Source organism: Eubalaena glacialis, chromosome 16 (genome assembly GCF_028564815.1).
Source record: "Eubalaena glacialis isolate mEubGla1 chromosome 16, mEubGla1.1.hap2.+ XY, whole genome shotgun sequence".
NCBI classification, from domain to species: Eukaryota; Metazoa; Chordata; class Mammalia; order Artiodactyla; family Balaenidae; genus Eubalaena; species Eubalaena glacialis.
This window is the reverse complement of record NC_083731.1, coordinates 990576-1008884: the sequence shown is the minus strand read 5'-3', so window position 1 is coordinate 1008884 and position 18309 is coordinate 990576. Positions and strand designations below refer to the sequence as shown.

The 18309-nt window shown below is 53.1% G+C and overlaps 1 protein-coding gene across 3 annotated transcripts in view; it reads left to right on the top strand.

The window, feature by feature from the left end:
* The first annotated feature begins 9833 nt into the window (after positions 1-9833).
* ATP11A (ATPase phospholipid transporting 11A) overlaps positions 9834-18309 on the top strand; it is a 124520-nt gene continuing 116044 nt past the window's right edge. For all 3 annotated transcript variants that reach the window (XM_061171185.1, XM_061171184.1, XM_061171186.1), the window contains exon 1: positions 9834-9958. In XM_061171185.1, the coding sequence (XP_061027168.1) occupies positions 9920-9958 (39 nt within the window). In that variant the 5' untranslated portion in view covers positions 9834-9919. The remainder of the gene's footprint in view (positions 9959-18309) is intronic.

Genomic DNA, 18309 nt, shown 5'->3' with positions numbered 1-18309 from the left:
AGTTTGCCCCGTCTCTGCTGCTCGGGTCCGACCTCTCTCACCTGTTCTCCAGGCCCATCCAGGAAGGTCTCCTTTTGACGAACTCAAAGTCAACTGATGGCGGATCTCCGTTCCATCTGCAGAGTCCCTTCCTGTTCTCAATACGAGGTGGCAAGTCACAGGGGAGACAGGCGGCGTGGTCACACGCTCACCGTGGCAGGATGGGAAGGGATCATAGCGAGTGCCCCGGGGTGGGCTGGGGGGCATCTTAGAATTCTTTCCGGAGGAAGGAGCCAGTGCCTAGTGGAGGGGGCACCCCAGCCCCGATCTCAAAGGTCAGTGAGGTTTGCCCAGGACACGGAGGAGGAGGAGTGGTCCAGGGGATGGAGAGCAATGTGAGGAAAGGGAAGGGAATCTGTCTAAACAGGTGCCAATCAACCAGACTACGAGACACTCTGAAAACTAGATGAACTCGCTGAGGTTTCATGGAATAAAAAGCAATCCGATCTAATTAATATTAAAATGGTTCTTTTGGAATTAAAAAAATGTTATTGAAGTCTGGTTAATTTACAATGTTGTGTTAGTTTCAGGTATACAGCAAAGTGATTCAGATATATATATATATATAACTTTATATATATATTCTTTTTCAAATTCTTTGCCCCTGTAGGTTATTACAAAATATCAATATTGGGTATAGTTCCCTGTGCTATACAGCAGGTCCTTGTTGTTTATCTATTTTATATATAGTAGTGTGTACCTGTTAATCCCAAACTCCTAATTTATTCCCCTCCCACCAATATTTAACTGTTAATATAGTGACCATGGATTGGGTAACAGGATCAAATTCCTTATAGTAAAATTCAGAGTAAAATCATTCCGTAATTGTATTGTAACAAAAAATAGGGCTTAAAATAGGTCCTGAGCAGCCACTTAGGTCCACTTTCAGTTGAACCTGAAAGCCCCATGCTCTTAGCGTCCCTCTGTCTGTCATCAGGAGGTCTTGGTAGTATTGATTCTTGCACAGCAGATTTCAGGAAGAGCACCCGCCCCAGACTCTCGTCTGATGACGTTGAATGAGGTCCATTTGCTCAGCTCCCCCCCATCACCCACCACCCCAGCTCGCTAGACGGCCTGGGGCACAGGCGTTCACAAGCCGATGGCAGGGGTAGAGAGAGAAAACACGAAACACAAGCAGGAAGGCAGCACATCGGAGGGTCCTGAGCTGTCGTCTCCTCTGCAGACCAACGGTTCAAGAGCTTCGTCTGGCTCGTCTGCCCTCACAGTTTCCAAACCCTCAAGAATACAAACAACAAGAAGTTACATTTTTTCTTCTTCCATTCTTAATTTACATGGAATTCCGAACCATGGAAAATCAGAGCCCAAACAGGTGACAAAGAAGCGTGCTCGGCACCTCGACATTCTTGAGGGCAGGTTCAAAATCTCTTGTCACACTTAAAATAGTCGAAGATACAATCTCCAGGAAAGTTCCTGTAGAGACTCACGTGTCAGCCCTCAGATGCTGTAACGTTCGTACCAGATCCAAAGGCAGCCCGCACGTTCATTTTCTGCCCATTACCCTCCCAGCTCAGCAACTGCTCCCCCAGCAGCTGGAAAAGACCGATGTTTATAAAGGGCTTTGAAGTTGGAAATTAATGCAAGTGCTAAGATTATTATTAGCAACATTTCAAATTGGCTACTTGGAATTTGTGGCTGTACTTGATGACATTTCAATTAAGTTTCTAATTTTTCCAGTCAGGGGCAAAGAGAATATTTTTGGCCCCAAAGCTGAAGTCACGTCTGGCTCCCAGACGGCAATGCTCAGTACGCCTGAGCTCCGGCTGACGGGGTTTGCACATGGGCTCACTTTCTTAAGGCTTCCACAAGTAGACGGGAAACAATACCCACTGCCCCTTTGTCTCCTGGAGCTCAGACTCCTCTCCTTTCCATGAGATGTCCCCACCTCCTTCTATGTTAGCCCAGAAACTGATCACTTCTGGAATCTAAAGAATACAACAAAGTAGTGACTACAGCAAAAAAGCAGCAGACTCAGAGATTTAAAGAACAAACTAGTGGTTACCAGTGGGAAGAAGGAAGGGGGAAGGGCAATATAGGGCTGGGAGTAAGCGGTACAAACTATCAGGTATAAAACAAGCTACAAGGACATACACAGGGAATATAGCCAACATTTTCTAACTATACATGGAGCACAGCCGTCAAGAATTGTGAATCACTATATTGTACACCTGTAGCTTGTATAATACTGTACGAGTAGACTTCAATTTAAAAAATAGCCTCCATAGTAAAAGTCTGATTAAAAAAAAGAAATTGATCATTTTTGTCCACAATTGGTAAGCCTCTTTCCATTTACAGCTTAGATTTAAAAATGAGAAATGGGGTTTCCCTGGTGGTGCAGTGGTTAAGAATCTGCCTGCCAATGCAGGGTACATGGGTTCGAGCCCTGGTCCGGGAAGATCCCACATGTCACGGAGCAACTAAGCCCGTGCACCACAACTATTGAGCCTGCGCTCTACAGCCCACAAGCCACAACTACTGAGCCCACGTGCCACAACTACTGAAGCCCGTGTGCCTCGAGCCCGTGCTCCACAACAAGAGAAGACACCGCAATGAAAAGGCCGTGCACCGCAACGAAGAGTAGCCCCCGCTCACTGCAACTAGAGAAAGCCCACGGGCAGCAACGAAGACCCAATGCAGCCAAAAAAAAAAAAAAAGAAAGAAAGAAAAAATAAAAATAAATAAATAAAAACGAGAAACAATTTTTAGAAAACTTACTGGTTTAAACTAAATATACTTGCTCTTTGTAACAAGTTTTTAAAGTTAGAATGAGCTTGCCCGAGTAAGAAGTCATTTCAACAAATTTCCACATGCTGTTTACTCAGTTTTTTTTTTTAGTTGTTTAGTTAGTAACTAATTTGCAAAGTTCCAATACCTAAGGTGGACCATAAGAACTTCTCTTAGTAACATCTACGCAAACACCCGCCTGTATCTTGGAGTTCATGGAGATACCTTGTCACCTATTTTGTTGTAAATGTGGTTCACGGGGTTTTGGTTTGACTATCCATTTGCTCGGTTTTAATGTTGGGATTTGGAAAGATTAAAAACTATGTCACCACCATCCTTTACCTTCAACATTTTTAAGACAAGTAATTCCTACCTACGATGATGTACCCAGTCAAATTATCCACTAACTATAATGTCAGAGAAAAAAAACATTTGTAACATTTACTTTCCATGCACCCTTCCCCAGGAAGCTACTGGAGAATATATTCCAGCAAAATAAAGAAAGACATCAGGAAAGGAGACATCATGGGATCTAGAAAACAAGCATGAGGGAGAAGGAGGGAATTCCCAAGACATTGAAGTGAAGCCTATGGAGAATCCACACAAAGGCTGGGGAAGTCCTGTTTACAGAAACAAAGGGACAAGAGAAAGCAGCTTCTTAATTTTCTAAAATATGTCCATAAAGAGAAGATGCAGTGAAATGATGTTATGTGAGGTCAACGTGACTTGCTGGGGTGAAGGTGCAATTTATCCCAAGTAATGCTGATTTCTAATTATTGTCCAGCTTCTACTTCAGATACCTTGTGATTTTATTTACCTTGTTGGAGAGGAGCAAAAATCTAGTTTCTGTTGAAATAAATGAGAACAACAAATTGCTTTCATGACTTTATTGGTAATTTTCAGCATCACAGACGTAGCTTTTTTTCCTGAAAGGAAATTGGAATTAAAATAATCAAGCTCGGTCTTCCCTGGTGGCACAGTGGTTAAGAATCCGCCTGCCAATGCAGGGGACATGGGTTCGAGCTGTGGTCCGGGAAGATCCCACATGCCACAGAGCAACTAAGCCCGTGCGCCACAACTACTGAGCCCGCGCACCTAGAGCCCGTGCTCCACAACAAGAGAAGTCACCGCAATGAGAAGCCCGCGCACCGCAATGAAGACCCAATGCAGCCCAAAATAAATAAATTTATTTTAAAAAATCTGTTTAGAGGGGGAAAAAAGCGGGAAGGGTGTAAAGAATAAATAAGGAAAGAGAAAAGGATTCTTAGCAATTTTTCATGTATTCTCACTGAAAAATAATGCAGAGAAGATGGGTAGCCGAGAAGCAAAATTAGTCCTGATTAGGCTAATTTTGGGACAAGCACCCCTTTGCCTGGGTGCCCACCGTGAGGCATGAGATGGGATGGGGCCCCTCTGGGTTTGGGCAATGAATACCTCACTGTAGAGGGGAAGGGCCCGGAGACAGTGGTCATTCTGGGATTCAGCCTGGACCTGCATCTGACACCCCAAGGAAGAAAAGGTCTCAGAGTGACAGAGGAGACAAAAACCTCAAGGACACAAAATGCAAGAAGGCACAGTGTCTCGCGATGGGCCGATCAGACCCGAGTATGACCAGGAATCTGAGGACCTGGCAAAAGCTTTCATGGGAGAGCTCATGCCAGCGCTATAGGCACGGTTCGATCCTGCTAATTCTTTGAGACTGGCACTCATACTATTCACGTATTTTGGATTAAGAATGATAATGAAATGAAACTTTCCACTTTTTGGTACCTGTGTAATGAACACGTTAAGCTAGACTTTTGAAAGTGACTCGGTATTGCTGCCCCACCGCTCGTCCCGTGTGGAGGGGGGGCTACTTTCCGTGCGAAATGGTCCAGCAGAGCCTCGTGGATGGGGTGACCTCGAGCTCACTCCTCACGGTCATGGGCACTGACTTTCTCCACATGTGCTCAGACCACAAACTGTAAAGCCCTCCCTTTATTCTGCTGTATTAACGCTCAGTGGCTGAAATAGCAGTTTAGGTGTATTGGCTCTTTCACCATTTATTGAGCACCTTTCTTGCACACGGGATCGTGCTGTGCCGGGGAGGCGTCCTCCACACCCTTCCCACTCAAGCAGGGACAGACATCTAGAGAAGCAGGTCTCAAACCTGCTGTATCCGAGAGCTTTTGAAAAACAGGGATGCCTGGGTCTCGTGCTACACAGACTGAATCAAAATGCCTGGGCTAGGGGAACGGGTCCTGGGAAACAGCTATTTTTTAAAACTCCCTGGATGATTTCAATCAACGGCTAGGGCTTAGAAATTAGTTTTGGACAAGTTAGTTAACTAAGAGTGCCATTAAGAGGCGAAGGGAGGGACTCGTTGCGTGGGAAGATGTAGGGGAAGGTGACACTCAAGTGTGACTGCAAGGATGAATAGGACTTGGTGGGACAGACAAAGGATGGGGTAGAAGATTCCAGACAAAAGGGATGAGGGAGGTGAGTGGGAGCCTGTAGGAGGTACAGGAAAGGATTTCTGCCAACAAAGAATTCTAGGACCAGTCCACGGAAGGATGGCACCAAAATAACCCCAGACCCATGGGAACAGTAACCCAGGAGAGGGGTACGGATGTCCCAGCACCTGGAGGAGCAAGGATGCTCACCTGAGGCCATGCCCCCTTGTACACGACGTCCTCTTCCTCCCACCTGAAAACAAACATGGAAAACTGAGACTGTCATACAGAGTGAAGTAAGTCAGAAAGAGAAAAACAAATACCATATGCTAACACATATATATGGAATCTAAAAAAAAAAAAAGGTTCTGAAGAATCTAGGGGCAGGACAGGGATAAACACGCAGACGTAGAGAATGGACTTGAGGACACGGGGAGGAGGAAGGGTAAGCTGAGACAAAGTGAGAGACTGGCATGGACATATATACACTACCAAATGTAAAATAGATAGCTAGTGGGAAGCAGCTGCATAGCACAGGGAGATCAGCTTGGTGCTTTGTGACCACCTAGAGAGGTGGGATAGGGAGGGGGGGAGGGAGACACAAGAGGGAGGGGATGTGGGGATATATGTATACGTATAGCTGATTCACTTTGTTATACAGCAGCAACTAACACACCATTGTAAAGCAATTATACTCCAATAAAGATGTTAAAAAACAAAACAATACATGGAAAACTCACACTTCCCTGTTCTGTGTTTTCAGCTATCAGTTTTGGCTTCAGGTTTGTTATCTGCAGTCCCAGTAACAATCACTGCTTTCGACTGTCTCCACAGGAAGGCCCCACTTCTTTGCCCCTGCCCCCTTATTTCTCAGAGGTCTTCTTCACGTGGGAGTCCAAGAACCAGGAGCCCTGGCTCCCACCCTCGTCCCTGCACAGTGGAGGAGGGTTAGGGCAGGTGTGTGTGAGCCTGTGCATGGGTGTGGGTGGGCGTGCAGCTACTGCAGACCCACAGTCTGGCTTCAGTTTGGGGTTTGCCTCCTGCCTGTCCCTCCTACTTGCTCATACCACCCTCCACGGGGAAGCAGCCATGCTGTGTGTGGGTCAGGGGAAGGCCCTGATGGCCCCAAGCTCATTAGGATCCTTCCATCCCCCATGAACACCTACTAGCCAGGGGTCTGCACTTAACCCAGGCCTAAGCCAATCATCTGATGGCATTCCACCATCCTAGTAACTGATTGGCCAGGAATGGGCAGAGGATGTGGCTGGTCCAATCAGAGTGGAGACTCTCTTTCCCCTTGGATGGGAATGAAGAAACACACAGGCCCTGGAGTTCCCACAGCCGTTTCACTGTGACCTTCCTGTGATATTGTCAACATACTCAGTCATCGTTTGATGTGTAAGGTAGGTTATTTCTGAAGATGACTGTTCATAGGTTCTCTCATCCTTTATGTACAAGGCCCTGCCCCTCCCCCTTGAATCCAGGATGGTCTTGGACTTATTTTCCCCAATAGAATGAGGGAAAGGTGATGATCCGGAACTTCCAAGCCCAGACTTTTAGGGGCCGGGCAGTGTCCACTTTGACCCTCTTGGGATCCAGCTGCATGTAAAGAAGCTCAGGCTGACCACCAAGTACCGAGAGAGAGGCCACCTGCTCCCAGCTCTCCATTCACCCAGCCGAGACACTAGACATGTGACTAAAGCCATCAGAAACCCCCAGGGCCCAGCTAAGCCCCCAAAAGAATGCAGATGCATGAACAATCCCAGCCAAGACCAGGTGGAACAGAGGAACCTGCCCCCAAAACACAGTCCTGAGAAATAATAGCTCACTGGTGTTTAAGCTCCCAAGTTTGTGTGGTCTGTTACACAGAAATAAATAACCCACTCACAGCGTGAGTTGGACTTAATGTTACTTTAATAGAGTCCTAACTGGTTTGGTTCCATAGGTTTATTTTTTTATTATTATTTTTTTTATACAGCAGGTTCTTATTAGTTATCTATTTTATACATATTAGTGTATATATATCAATCCCATGTTTCCATAGGTTTAGAATTAGGATGCTGTGAGCCGCTAGCAACAGAAAATGCAACTCAATAAGGATATTTATTATCTCTCAAGACATGAAATCCAAGTTAGGGTAGTGGCCCAGTGGTGTCACCAAGGACCCATGCTCTTCCCATCTCTCCACACTGCCATCCCCACTGTGACGCTGTTCCTGTCACATCACAGATGCAAGAAGGCTGCAAAGCGCCAGACATCACATCCAGACACACAACATCCAGCAGGAAACGAGGAGCACGTCCTCTTTATGTGCCTTTTTACGAGTGAGGAGACTTTTCCCAGCAGCAGGATTCACTGGCTTAAACTCGTTTTAAACCAATCACAAAAGGAGGCATGGCATTACCGAGATTAGCTTACATGGACCAGTTTACCCCTAGTCACGCAGAGGGTGGCTACCTGCACCAAGGTGGGTTTCTGCCAGCAAGGACAAAGAGGGCATGGCTGTGGCCACCACAGTGTTTACTACAAGATGAAATCAGCATTGACCACTGAACAAAACAGGCGTTCCTGAAAGGCACACAGCCTTTATCCTGTGGCCTTGTATGATCTCTGCCTGTGTCCTTCTACCTGCCCCCTGCAAATGTCACCGTTTGCAAGGTGGTAGGCCAGTCAATATCTGGCTTAAGCAGCCAGGGTCCTGGCAGAAAGCAGAAGGTGTTCCTGGGAGGAGATGTGGAAGACCGCATGGCGACAGGACCACCTGCTGCAGTGTGATCATGGTTCCACGACCCACCAGAGGTGCTGTGCCCCAGGGCCCAGCTGACACCGCTGCCTGGCTGTAGGAAGCATGGGGTGACAACTGCCACCCACTCATTCGGAGCCTGACACGAATTGATCCAACAGAAAAGAAAGCTGGGCAAGCACTGTGGTCACCGAAGGACACAGACACTGCCAGGCCAGGCTGCAGAGGAGGGAAGAAAGGCCCCAGCCTCTCTGCTTGGTCTCAGCCCACAACAGACGCCCCGTTGGTGAAGATCCACTGATGATGGCCATGGGCCTCCTGGATGCCAAGCAGGAGAGAGTAGATTTGGTTGGAAAGTGGAGAATCAATGAATTAGGTGACCAAAAACGAGCATTTTACTGAAGAAAAGCAGTTCAGAATCCAGATAGTTTAGCCATGACCACCATTCACTCCCGTTCAATCCCAGGCTTCTGTATCTAATCCCCAAAGGGTCCAGCGGCTTCTCTTCCACGACCAGCCAGGGGGACACTCAGTGGCGTTCCTCCAGGGGCAGGAGCCCCGCTCCTGGCCAGCCGCCAAAGGCATTGTCAGGCCCCTCTGGTTTCACAAGCGGTGGCCCGTGGCAGTGAGAACAGACGCTGGAAACAAAGTGCACCCATTAAGTCAAGGCTGACTGTGCTTGAGAAGAGATAGTTCGTTTCACGTTGGGAAAACAGAAGCACTCCCTGGGATTGAAATCGAGGTGTCTGAGAGACGCAAGGGTTCTCCGTCTGGTGCCCAGATAATGCACGAGCGCGCGCCCCCCCGGGGCCTGGAGGCCCAGAGCCCAGAGCGCCTTCCCGCGGCCCGGCTCAGCCTCCGGTGACCTCCTGGCGCAGCCGGGAACGGAGGCAGGAGCTGGACAGGCAGGACCGAAGGGGGCGGCCAGCCGGGCCGAGCTGGCCGAATAGGTTCAGGGCTGATTCCAACCCCCTCAGCCCCGCCGGATTACAAGTGCCTGTGACTGTCGCAGGTCTGGAGTCCTTGGGCCAGGGGCCCCGGGCGAGGGAGCCGGCGGGGTTTCAGAAAGAAGCGGGGATCCTAGGTGGGAGACGCTGCGCTCACCTTCGCCCCAGCGCAGAGGAGCTGCGCGACCCTGGGCAGCCCCGCGGGGCCCGCCTCGGCGCCCCCTCACCTGCCGAGCAGGCGAGCCGCGCGTGGGGCCGGCGAGCACGAGGGAGACACAGGCCGGGTTTAGCTGGTCTCCGGCCCAACCTGATCCCGCCCCCTCCCCGACTCCCCGCGATCTCGCGCCCGCCCTCGGGCCTTCGCGGGGAGATAGACGTTTCGGGCCGGACCCAGGGCTGGGCGCCCAGGGCCCGCCGTCCAGGCCCCGGCTGCGCGGCCCGCACCCCCGCCCGGGAGGCGGAAGCAACAGGGAGCCACGCCCCCGCCCTCCGCCCCCGGGTCTCCTCTGCGGCCCTGCGCCGCGGGGGCGGGCCGGGAGGGCGCAGGGCCGGGCGGGGGCGCGGGCCGCGGGGCGGGGGAGCGGGGTGGGGGCGCGGGCCGCGGGGCGCATGCTCACACGCGCTCGTGACGTGCGCGCGGGGACCGGCCTGCCGGAGGCCGGGCTGAGACGGCGGCGGGCGGAGACCGGGAGCAGAGCAGGGCAGAGCCGCGGAGCGGAGAGGAGGAGCAGAGCAGCAGAGCAGCGGCGGGAGCGCCGGCCGCCGCGCCCCCGAGCCCGCAGCCCCACCGCCCGGGCCTTGGCACGCGGGCTCCGGTCGCCGAGCGGCCACCCCCGAGCCGGCCGCCGCGGGCCGGGCCGGGCATGAGCGCTGAGGGGCCGCGGCCGCCCCCCGCACCGCCCGGCGCGCCGAGGCCGTGACCGGGGCGGGGCGCGCGGCCGCACTCGGGCCCGGGCCCATGGGCGCGCCGAGCCGGGCTCGGGGGTGCTGAGCGGGCGGGCGCGGCCGGAGGAGCCATGGACTGCAGCCTCGTGCGGACGCTCGTGCACAGATACGTGAGTGCCGCCGGCGCGGGACCGGGGCCGGGGCCGGGGCTGGGCGGGACGGGCCCTCCGCCCCCGACCCTGCCGCGGCCGCCGGCCCGGGGGCGCTGAGGGCTTGGGCGGCCTCGTGCGGCCGACCGCGCCCCGGGGGACGGCAGGACGCGGGGTACCTGCGGAGCTGGCACCTGGGCCCCGACGGCGCGGGCGCCCACCCGCCGCGCTCCTCCCCGGAGCGGGGCGGAGCTGCCGGGGCAGAGACTGCTTAGAGCGGCGCGGGCCGGGCTGGGGAGGGATGCTCGGGCTCGGCCTCGCCTGCCGGCTGTGCCCCAGGGTTAAGGGACAGGGAGAGGGGCGCCCACACGGAAAACGGCGGTGGCTTTGCTCGTTAGTTTGGTAACAGCAGCGGGGGGTTCGGAAGTGAAGTTTGGGACCTTTGTCCCGAAAGTAACCAATCAGACCCGAGGCCGGCGGTTCGGGGTTGCCCCGGAGTCTTCGCTCCGGGAGGCGCGTGGCGACGCCGGGCGTGGGCAGGGAGGCGCGGAGGGGCGAGTTGGGTTTGTTTCACATCCGCCCGAGGGGAGCCGCGTGCGGCGCTGACGCCGGCCCCGGGGGTAGAGGGGGTGCGCGCAGGAGAAGGAAACTGGTCGCGTCTCTGACACAGGCCCCCGTGTCCCCCGCGCGCACCGCCGCCAGTCACAGGTTGGAAAAGTCGCGCGCACTGAGCTTTCCGCTGGAAGAGGGAACGGTGGTGGGAACTTGGTTTTTTCTGGCTGAGGAATTCTCTTCGTCATTCATATTTATGAGCTTTCTTCGAGGAGACCTTGGCCGCAGACGAGAGTGTTTCTCTTCATCCAAGGGGAACGTTGAATCAGTGCCTTCCCCCGAATCCACCCACTCACCAGAGGACTCAAGGGTCAGGGGAGCTTGTGGCACCTTCCAGTAGCTCGCCTGGGGAGGGCGGTCTGCCTTCCAGTTAGTGGGGCGAACCCCTCTGGGATTCTGGTTAGGGCCGGGAAGGCTTCCCGTGGGAAGGGCCCTGTCCCCTCAGGGATTCTTGAGTCCATCTTATAACGTGAGTGTAAACATCAGGGTCACCTTGGTGTCTCTATAGTAGTAAGTTCTGGAAAATCAGGTAACAGTGGCAGTAGGTAACCAGATGTCTTAGAGAAACGCTTGACGGGTCCCAGACATTCTGATCTCAGGCTTATGGCCCACGAGCGCAGAGCCAGCGTTTACCTAGGATGTGCTCACTAGTTTTCCAATTAATTTCTATTCTCTTCCAACTCTAAGACTCTGTGATAGGAAGGAGAGTTGAATTGTGAGCGGTAATGCGGTCTCTATCCACGAGAGGTGAAGGGCGGGTGGACCACGCTCCTGCTCGGACCGGCCGAGGCCCACCGCCTGGTGGGTCTTCCCCTCCCTCCTGTTCCTGACCCCTTCGTCCTCGGAGTCGGGCAGACAGGTGTCCGAGTTTTGTGCTTTTACTCCCTTACTTCCTCCAGGCCTTCAGCTGTTTCATGTCATATCAATCTATATAAATGTTGGTGTACCTTATATTTTTTAATTCCCCTTTGCTGTATTAGACTTATTTCTCTCAAACCTAACTGGTAAATATTCTTCAGTGAACGTTCCCAGCATATATATTTGGTAATGTCCCTGGAATCCAGTTATGGGATGCTATTATTATTTCTTTGTTTCACATTCCACATCTTTTTTTTTTTTTTTAACAGTCTGATCACTTGGTTACTTCACCATATTCACATACAAAACCATTCATTTCTATGATATTAAACTCATGTCTACATTATTAAACTAATTTGACTTTTTCCAGAAAGTCAATCTGTTTGCTTATAATTGGATTATCTTTCAATATGTAGGAATTAATTATACTTCCTTTTGCTAGAGGGCGAAGAAAGACTCTGGGATTAAATATTCATATTTCCTTGTGGTTTCCATGTATGACGTATTTCATAAGCATGAATAAAGTCATACCCTGTTCCCATCTGGTGTTCACACAGTCAGAATTTCTAGGACAAAGAAACCTTTTCATGATGATGTCTGAGGGCTGCCAAAGATAAAGGAGTCCTTGGAAACCATTGCTGTGGGTATTTTATTCTGGGTTAATTCCAGAGAGGTAGAATAGACAAATGAATGAGAGAATTCCCTTCCGGGTTAGGCCAGGTATATGCCAAAGCTGGCATTACTGGTCGTTTGTGAGCCTGGATGCATATAAGCCACATAGAGGTGTGCTGTACTTGTAAATGGCAAAATGCTTCTGTACCTCGAGCTTTTAAAAGAAATGTTTAACGGAGTGGGTGGAGAACTAGTGTTATCATCTTAGAAGAGATGTGAGGTGGGAAACCTAGAGTCAGGTAGTTTAAATTCTGAGAGGAACCTGCAGAGTCTCCGGGAACCCACCTGGGTGTGGACCTGGCCTGCCCACTTTGAGGCCGTGTCACCCTGGGCAGGTGGCTTCGCTTTTTCTCGGCCTCGGTTTTCTCACCTGAGGATGAATGGCGGTACCCGTTGCAGAGGGTTATCGTGAGGATTAAATGAGCTAGTACAGGCCAGGAGCTAAGGGCGGCGCCCGGCTCTGCGGAAGTGCTCAGCACACGTGTCATGACTAGCCGTTAGCATAACTGTGCCCCCGTCACTGGCCGGGGGAGGGCAAGCACCTCTGTTGGTTGCCGGCCGGGCCTGTCAGTACGGCCACCAGGGGCCCTGGGTGCCCTGCTCTGGAGCAGCGTGTAGGGCTCAGATGGGATTCGGGAAATTTTAAAACGAGGGGTGCCAAAATGCCGCAGGCCCAACGAAAAGCCTGCAGGCCACGTTTGACCACAACAGGTATTTCCAGGCCAGGAGGACCACCTTGTCAAGACACTTCTCTCCTTCTTTCCATCCACGCGTCACATTCAGGAGATTAGACTGTAAAGCTTAATTTTGTCATGTTTCTGGCGTTTGTTTTTAGTAAACATCATTGGTCCCTGGAGAACCTCAGGCGTGGCTGTGTTAGAATGCTTTACACCTTCTTAAAAATTCACTATTTGTATGCATGCACATGGGTCTGCTTTGGTTTGTTTTTTATCACCAAATGGTGTGTGCCGTGGACGTCAGTGCGCACTGATGCTGCCCTACAGGCGGACCCATCCATCTGACGCAGATTTAGTTTTAAAAACTTTCAGTGCCGCCTGACTTGGGGTTGCCTCTTAATGGCGCTTCCGACATGGGGCCTCCGGATCTGCTCCTGGAGTCTACACCCCAGGACACTAAGTTAAGCCGCTGGAGCCACCGAGGCCTTCAGGTATTTGAAGTAGGTGACCCCTTAGGCTGGCCCGAGGGCTGTGCTACAGTGTTTGCACAGGCCTTTCAAAGCAGTCTGCCAGGTGTATAATTTAACCTTTGTGTCCTGGCTGTTCAGTTCAGTTCCTTCCATTGTCCTTTCAAACCCTGTTGAATGTCTGTTGGGGACAAGGGACCTTGAAATGCTTTTCTTTCATGCCTGAGGGTAGGTTTAATAACCCGAGGGGAAAAGGGGGTTTAGGGTTTTGCTGCAGTCAGTTGCATTTCTAGGGATAAGCGCACTGTCCTCAGTTTACAGTTGGCCAAAACCACCTGGAATGCACTGAGCTGCCGCTCAGTATGCAGGAAGGCCTCTGTTTACAGCTGTGCTGGGCCCTGAAACCTAGGGACGCACTGTTCCTCGGTGCTGGGACCACATGTTCCACTGGCAGCAGGGCTAATCAGAGATGCTTAGATCCCCAAGTCCCAGACTTACAGATGCTTTTTTAACCAAGTTAAATGCCGGCAGAAATGCTATTTATTTGCAATGAAAATCAATAAAAAGCCATTTTTACAGCAATATAAACTCAACAAGATTGAACAAGGGATTGTTTTTGCTTTTACTTGACTCCTGGTATCTGAGAAACAAGATAGTTGTTTGTGGAGATCAAAAGTTCAGCATCAGAGCCTAACAGGCAGCTTGAGACCTGGCCCGGCCTCTGACCGCGAGGCCTTGGGCGTCTTCCTGCTTGAAACGAGGCACCGGCTGCGGCTCCCTGGGGGGCACTGCCAGGATGGGGCGCTGTGGCATGGGGCGATGCTCCGTCAAGGGGCCTCTTATTTGAAAGGTGAGCCTGGTGCTGCTGGCAGCCCCAGCTCCTCAGAGGGACGGCGTCTGCTGCTTCCTGGAGAGCCTCTGGCCCCGCTCCCCCTGCGGAGGGTGTGGAGGGCCGTGCTTGCCCTGCACTTGGTGGCGAGCACAGCGGTCCTCAGACGGGGCGCCCCTCTGCCACCGGCCCACGCCTGTGGGTGCTCTTGCCGCCCTTCTGGTTCGGGGCAGGTGACCCTGCTCTGTAAAGGTCTGTCCTGCAGCTTGGGGTCCCCCGCCCCTCACCCCTCCTTCTCCGGAATCAGCAGCGTCTCCCTTTTAGGGTGACGTCACCCAGTCCCTGTGGCACTCAGCCATGCCTTGAAATCGCCTTTTTTTTTTGAAAAGCAAGCTTTGTTGACCCTGCATTCCCCTCCCACGATCTCCCCGCTTCCCTTTCCTTCCCAGCCACGTTTCTGTAATGTGGCATCTCGGTGTCCCTCCGGTGGGCGTGTCCGTCCCCATCTCCATCGTGTCCGAGGTGGCCCCGCCAGGGGTCGCCTTTCTGCCCTCACAGCTGGCCTCAGCGTACTTGGCGCAGGTGTTACCAAGTGCAAGTTCGTGTGCCCGACGCACTGCAACGTCGGAGTTCGGAGCAGAGAAAGGTTTATTGCAGGCAGGGCCAAGCAAGGAGAACGGGCGGCTCGTGCTCAGAAACCCTGAACTCCCTGGCGGTTTTCGGGGAGAAGTGTTTAAAGGCAAAATTGGGGGTGAGGGCGGCAGGGCGCGTGACTGTCTTCTGATTGGGTGGTGGCGAGGTAGCAGGGCGGGGCTCCAGGAATCTGTGCTCGGCCTGAAGTGGCTGGGTGGGGTCTTGGTTCCTGCAGAAGAGCTCCGAGATGTGGTGATGATGTACGTGCCTCCAGGGGAGCCAGGCCACAGGCTGCACTGTCGCCCCTCCCGTGTCTCTACATCCCCCCCCCTTCCCCATAGCAGCTGTTGGAGTCTGCCCTTTGGAACCCAGGGTAGGTCACGGACACTGAAACGTTTTTCCTACAAACAAGAGACGGGGAACCCGGAAAGGATTTGTACCCGGAGGGACTCACAGGGTCCTGCTGGGTTTCTTAGGCGCAGCACACGTTTGGTATACGTTCACCAGTGCAGCCTGAGCCAGACAAGGGGCAGACAGCCGGACCCCCGTCCCTGTCCCTGTGGCGTTTACCTTGGGCAGGGGGGGCCCAGAAGTGCTGTCCCAGGGCGCTGGGCAGTGGTGGGTGCTGGAGCTGGGGCCGCGAGGCTCGCTGAGCTGCAGCATCTGGCGGGCGCGTCCAGGCAGAGAGGAGGGCCCAGCGGGTCAGCTGCCCCTTCACCGTGGTCACCCCTGGGGCCTGATGCTGGCGCCCTCTCATTCCCCATCAACACCTTGCCTGGGGGAGACCTGGAATTCCTCCTCTGTGTCTGCAGATCCCACGCAGATCCCACGTTACCTTCTGGAGCCCAGCCTCCCGCCCCCCCCCCCCCCCGTAGGCCCGGGACCGCTCCTGGCACACAGTCAGCACTCCGTGAACATCTGCCCCAAGACTGATTACGCCTCTTATTGCTGTTAACAAGAACCTTGAAGAAGCTGCCCTTGGATGCTTCCGAAGGAAACCGTGGCACTTCCAAGGACTTGAGTGATTAATGATACGTCAAGCTTTTGGATTCTCTTTCCCTGGTACATTTCACAGAGTCTTAACAATGTGGGAAAAGACGGGGAAGGCGTCCGGTCCCACCCCCTCACTTAATAAATACTAAAGGGGAGGAAGTTAAGTCCCCAAGGTCACAGCCCGCGGTCCCGCACCTCTGGTGCGGATGCCTGACTTGGGGGTAGCTTCTGCCATGCTCTGTCTGTGGCTCGAGGGCTGGTCCTCTGAACACTGGGCTCCCGGGATGTGTCTCCTCTTTTCTTGCATCCGTCCTGCAGACCCCGGGCCTGGAAAGGACCCTCTCCCGGAGCCTCGTCATGAACGAGCATTCTTAGCTGGTCCCCTGTGAGGCCTGGACCCCCATCGCACAGAGCGCAGAACTTTTTGCGTGGATGCTTTTTGTTTTCTGGGCAGGGGTTTCTCAGATTTGCTAGGTTCTCAAAGGAGTGCCTACCCCAGTGAAGGCTGAGAACCTTGTCTGAAGACACAGGTAGGGAACCGGCCCTCTGGTCCCTCTGATGTGGTTGTGTCAGAGCTACTTGAGTGTCTGGCCAACATTTGAACATGGGTGAGTGTGAGCAGGTATCCAGGTTTCCTCGCTTTTTCATAAATGGTGTGATCTGGCAGTGCTGCGTTGGGTGGCTTCCCGGAACCACAGCTGCCCTTCACGGAGGGTTCAGCGCCCTGTCCTGTGGCTGCCCTGTCATCACCACCCCAGGATACAGGCTCCTCCAGTTTGGGTGGACCTTTGAGCCCAAAGCAAGCTGCGTCTGTAGGTAGTTTAGAAGACACCCGTGTGACTGGCCACCGAGAACAGAGCGGTGGGCTCCGTGTCCCCCGGTGTGTGTGCTGGGTGCTGGGGGGCGGTGCCGGGGGGGGGCGATCCAGCAGTATCTGCAGGGGTGGGCGGCTCACTCATGCTGCGTGTGGACCCGGAAAAAACCCGCCATTGGGTCGAGAGTCAGGAGAGGATTTTAGGCCCCCCCCTGTTAACGTTACCTTTGTCACCTGGGCAAAGGCCAGACCAGAACAGGTGAGCTCTGAGGGTGAGTTAATCATTAGCTGCCTCTTCAAACCAACCCTTTACATATTTTTCCCCATTTTTAAGTAGAGCGGGAGGAAAGTCATTTCCTGCGAGTCCTCCTTTCCCCACGCTCTCAGCGAGGAGTTTGGTGGTAACATATTTACACACATTTGCAGGTGTCCTTCCCATCTATGTTTCCGTCACTCCTGACTTGAGGAGTTAGTCATCCTCTGAGGAGAAAAGTCACTCGGATGGATGGATTTCCAAATTCTTGTTCCAGAAATATTTAACCACCTCCCACCCTCCTGGTTTCTGTGGGCAAAATGTTTCCCATTTTTCTGTGGTTTTGATTTTATCTTTGGTGGGTTTCAGTATCAGAGCACCTCTCGGGAGTGATGTAGGAGGCAGAAGAAGTCAGTTTTCGGGGAGGCAGCAGTGTGCCCCGCGTCACCGGCATCAAAATCTGCCCCCGCTCGACACGGACTTGAACCCACATTAGTTGGCTGCACCTGTCAGGGTTGGTGGCCCTTGAGAAATTTGCCCCGTCCATTGTGTGTGATTTGCGGATAAAACGTTTTCGCAAAGGTGGGCTGCCAGTGGCAAAAAGGCTTTTAACTTCCACTCACTTTGTTTCTGCTGTGCTCACGCCAGTGCCTGTTTCATGGGTTCCGTGATGGGTAGAGGCCAGAGTTACCATCTTCTGCACCGTTCCCTTCACATGTTACCTGCTGGGGGACCTGCGTCTGTTCCAGGAGCCCCTCCCGCCGCTGGGCACGCGGGTGGATGGGATGCTGCCCGCATGGGCGTGGTGTCCCGCTGGAGCCCATGAGCGCATGCGCCTGAGAAGATGCGAACACTCTTTGTGAGTTTCCTTGGGGCTCACGAATCTTTCTGTGAACACAGTGGACGGGGGCCTGGTTCGTCCAGTCTGCCCCTCCCAGCTGTGTTCCCCGGGGGCAGCTTACCACCCCTCTGTCCCCTCGTCTGCGTTGGGTCAGGGGCTTCCCAGCGAGCGTGGACGTTGTGCCCTTTGCCTTGACCTTTCAGCACTCTTCTTCACGCCTCTTTCCTGGGTCTTAGGTCAGAGACCAGCCAGCACAACTCTGAGATGCCAATCATGTCAACACACACGTTTGATTATTGAGGACGTGATGCCAAGAATGTGGCTGAGGAAGGGGTGGTTTTGATGGCGAAAAGCTGACATTGTTTCTGGGGTTGTTCTCTGAGATGCTCATGGCGGGTCTGTGAACTTTAATGTTGTGTTTAAGTGCCAGCATCTAAAATATGAAGCTGTGACAGGCCTGTGCGTGTCCTGGTCTGCTCACCGCAGGCAGGGCTGGTGCCCACTGCAGAGCTCAGATTCTCAGCCTTGGGGCTGGAAGTGCAAGACCTGGGGCCTGGAGGTGGGTGTCTGTGATGGGCCTCCTCCTGGCTTGCAGATGGCAGCCTTCCCTCCCCTCAGCTGCCTCCCCTGGTGCCCAGAGAGGGAGGGAAGGAGGGAGGGGAGCAGAGCAAGTGATCTCTTCTCCCTCCTCTTGTAAGGACACCAATCCTATCAGATTACGAG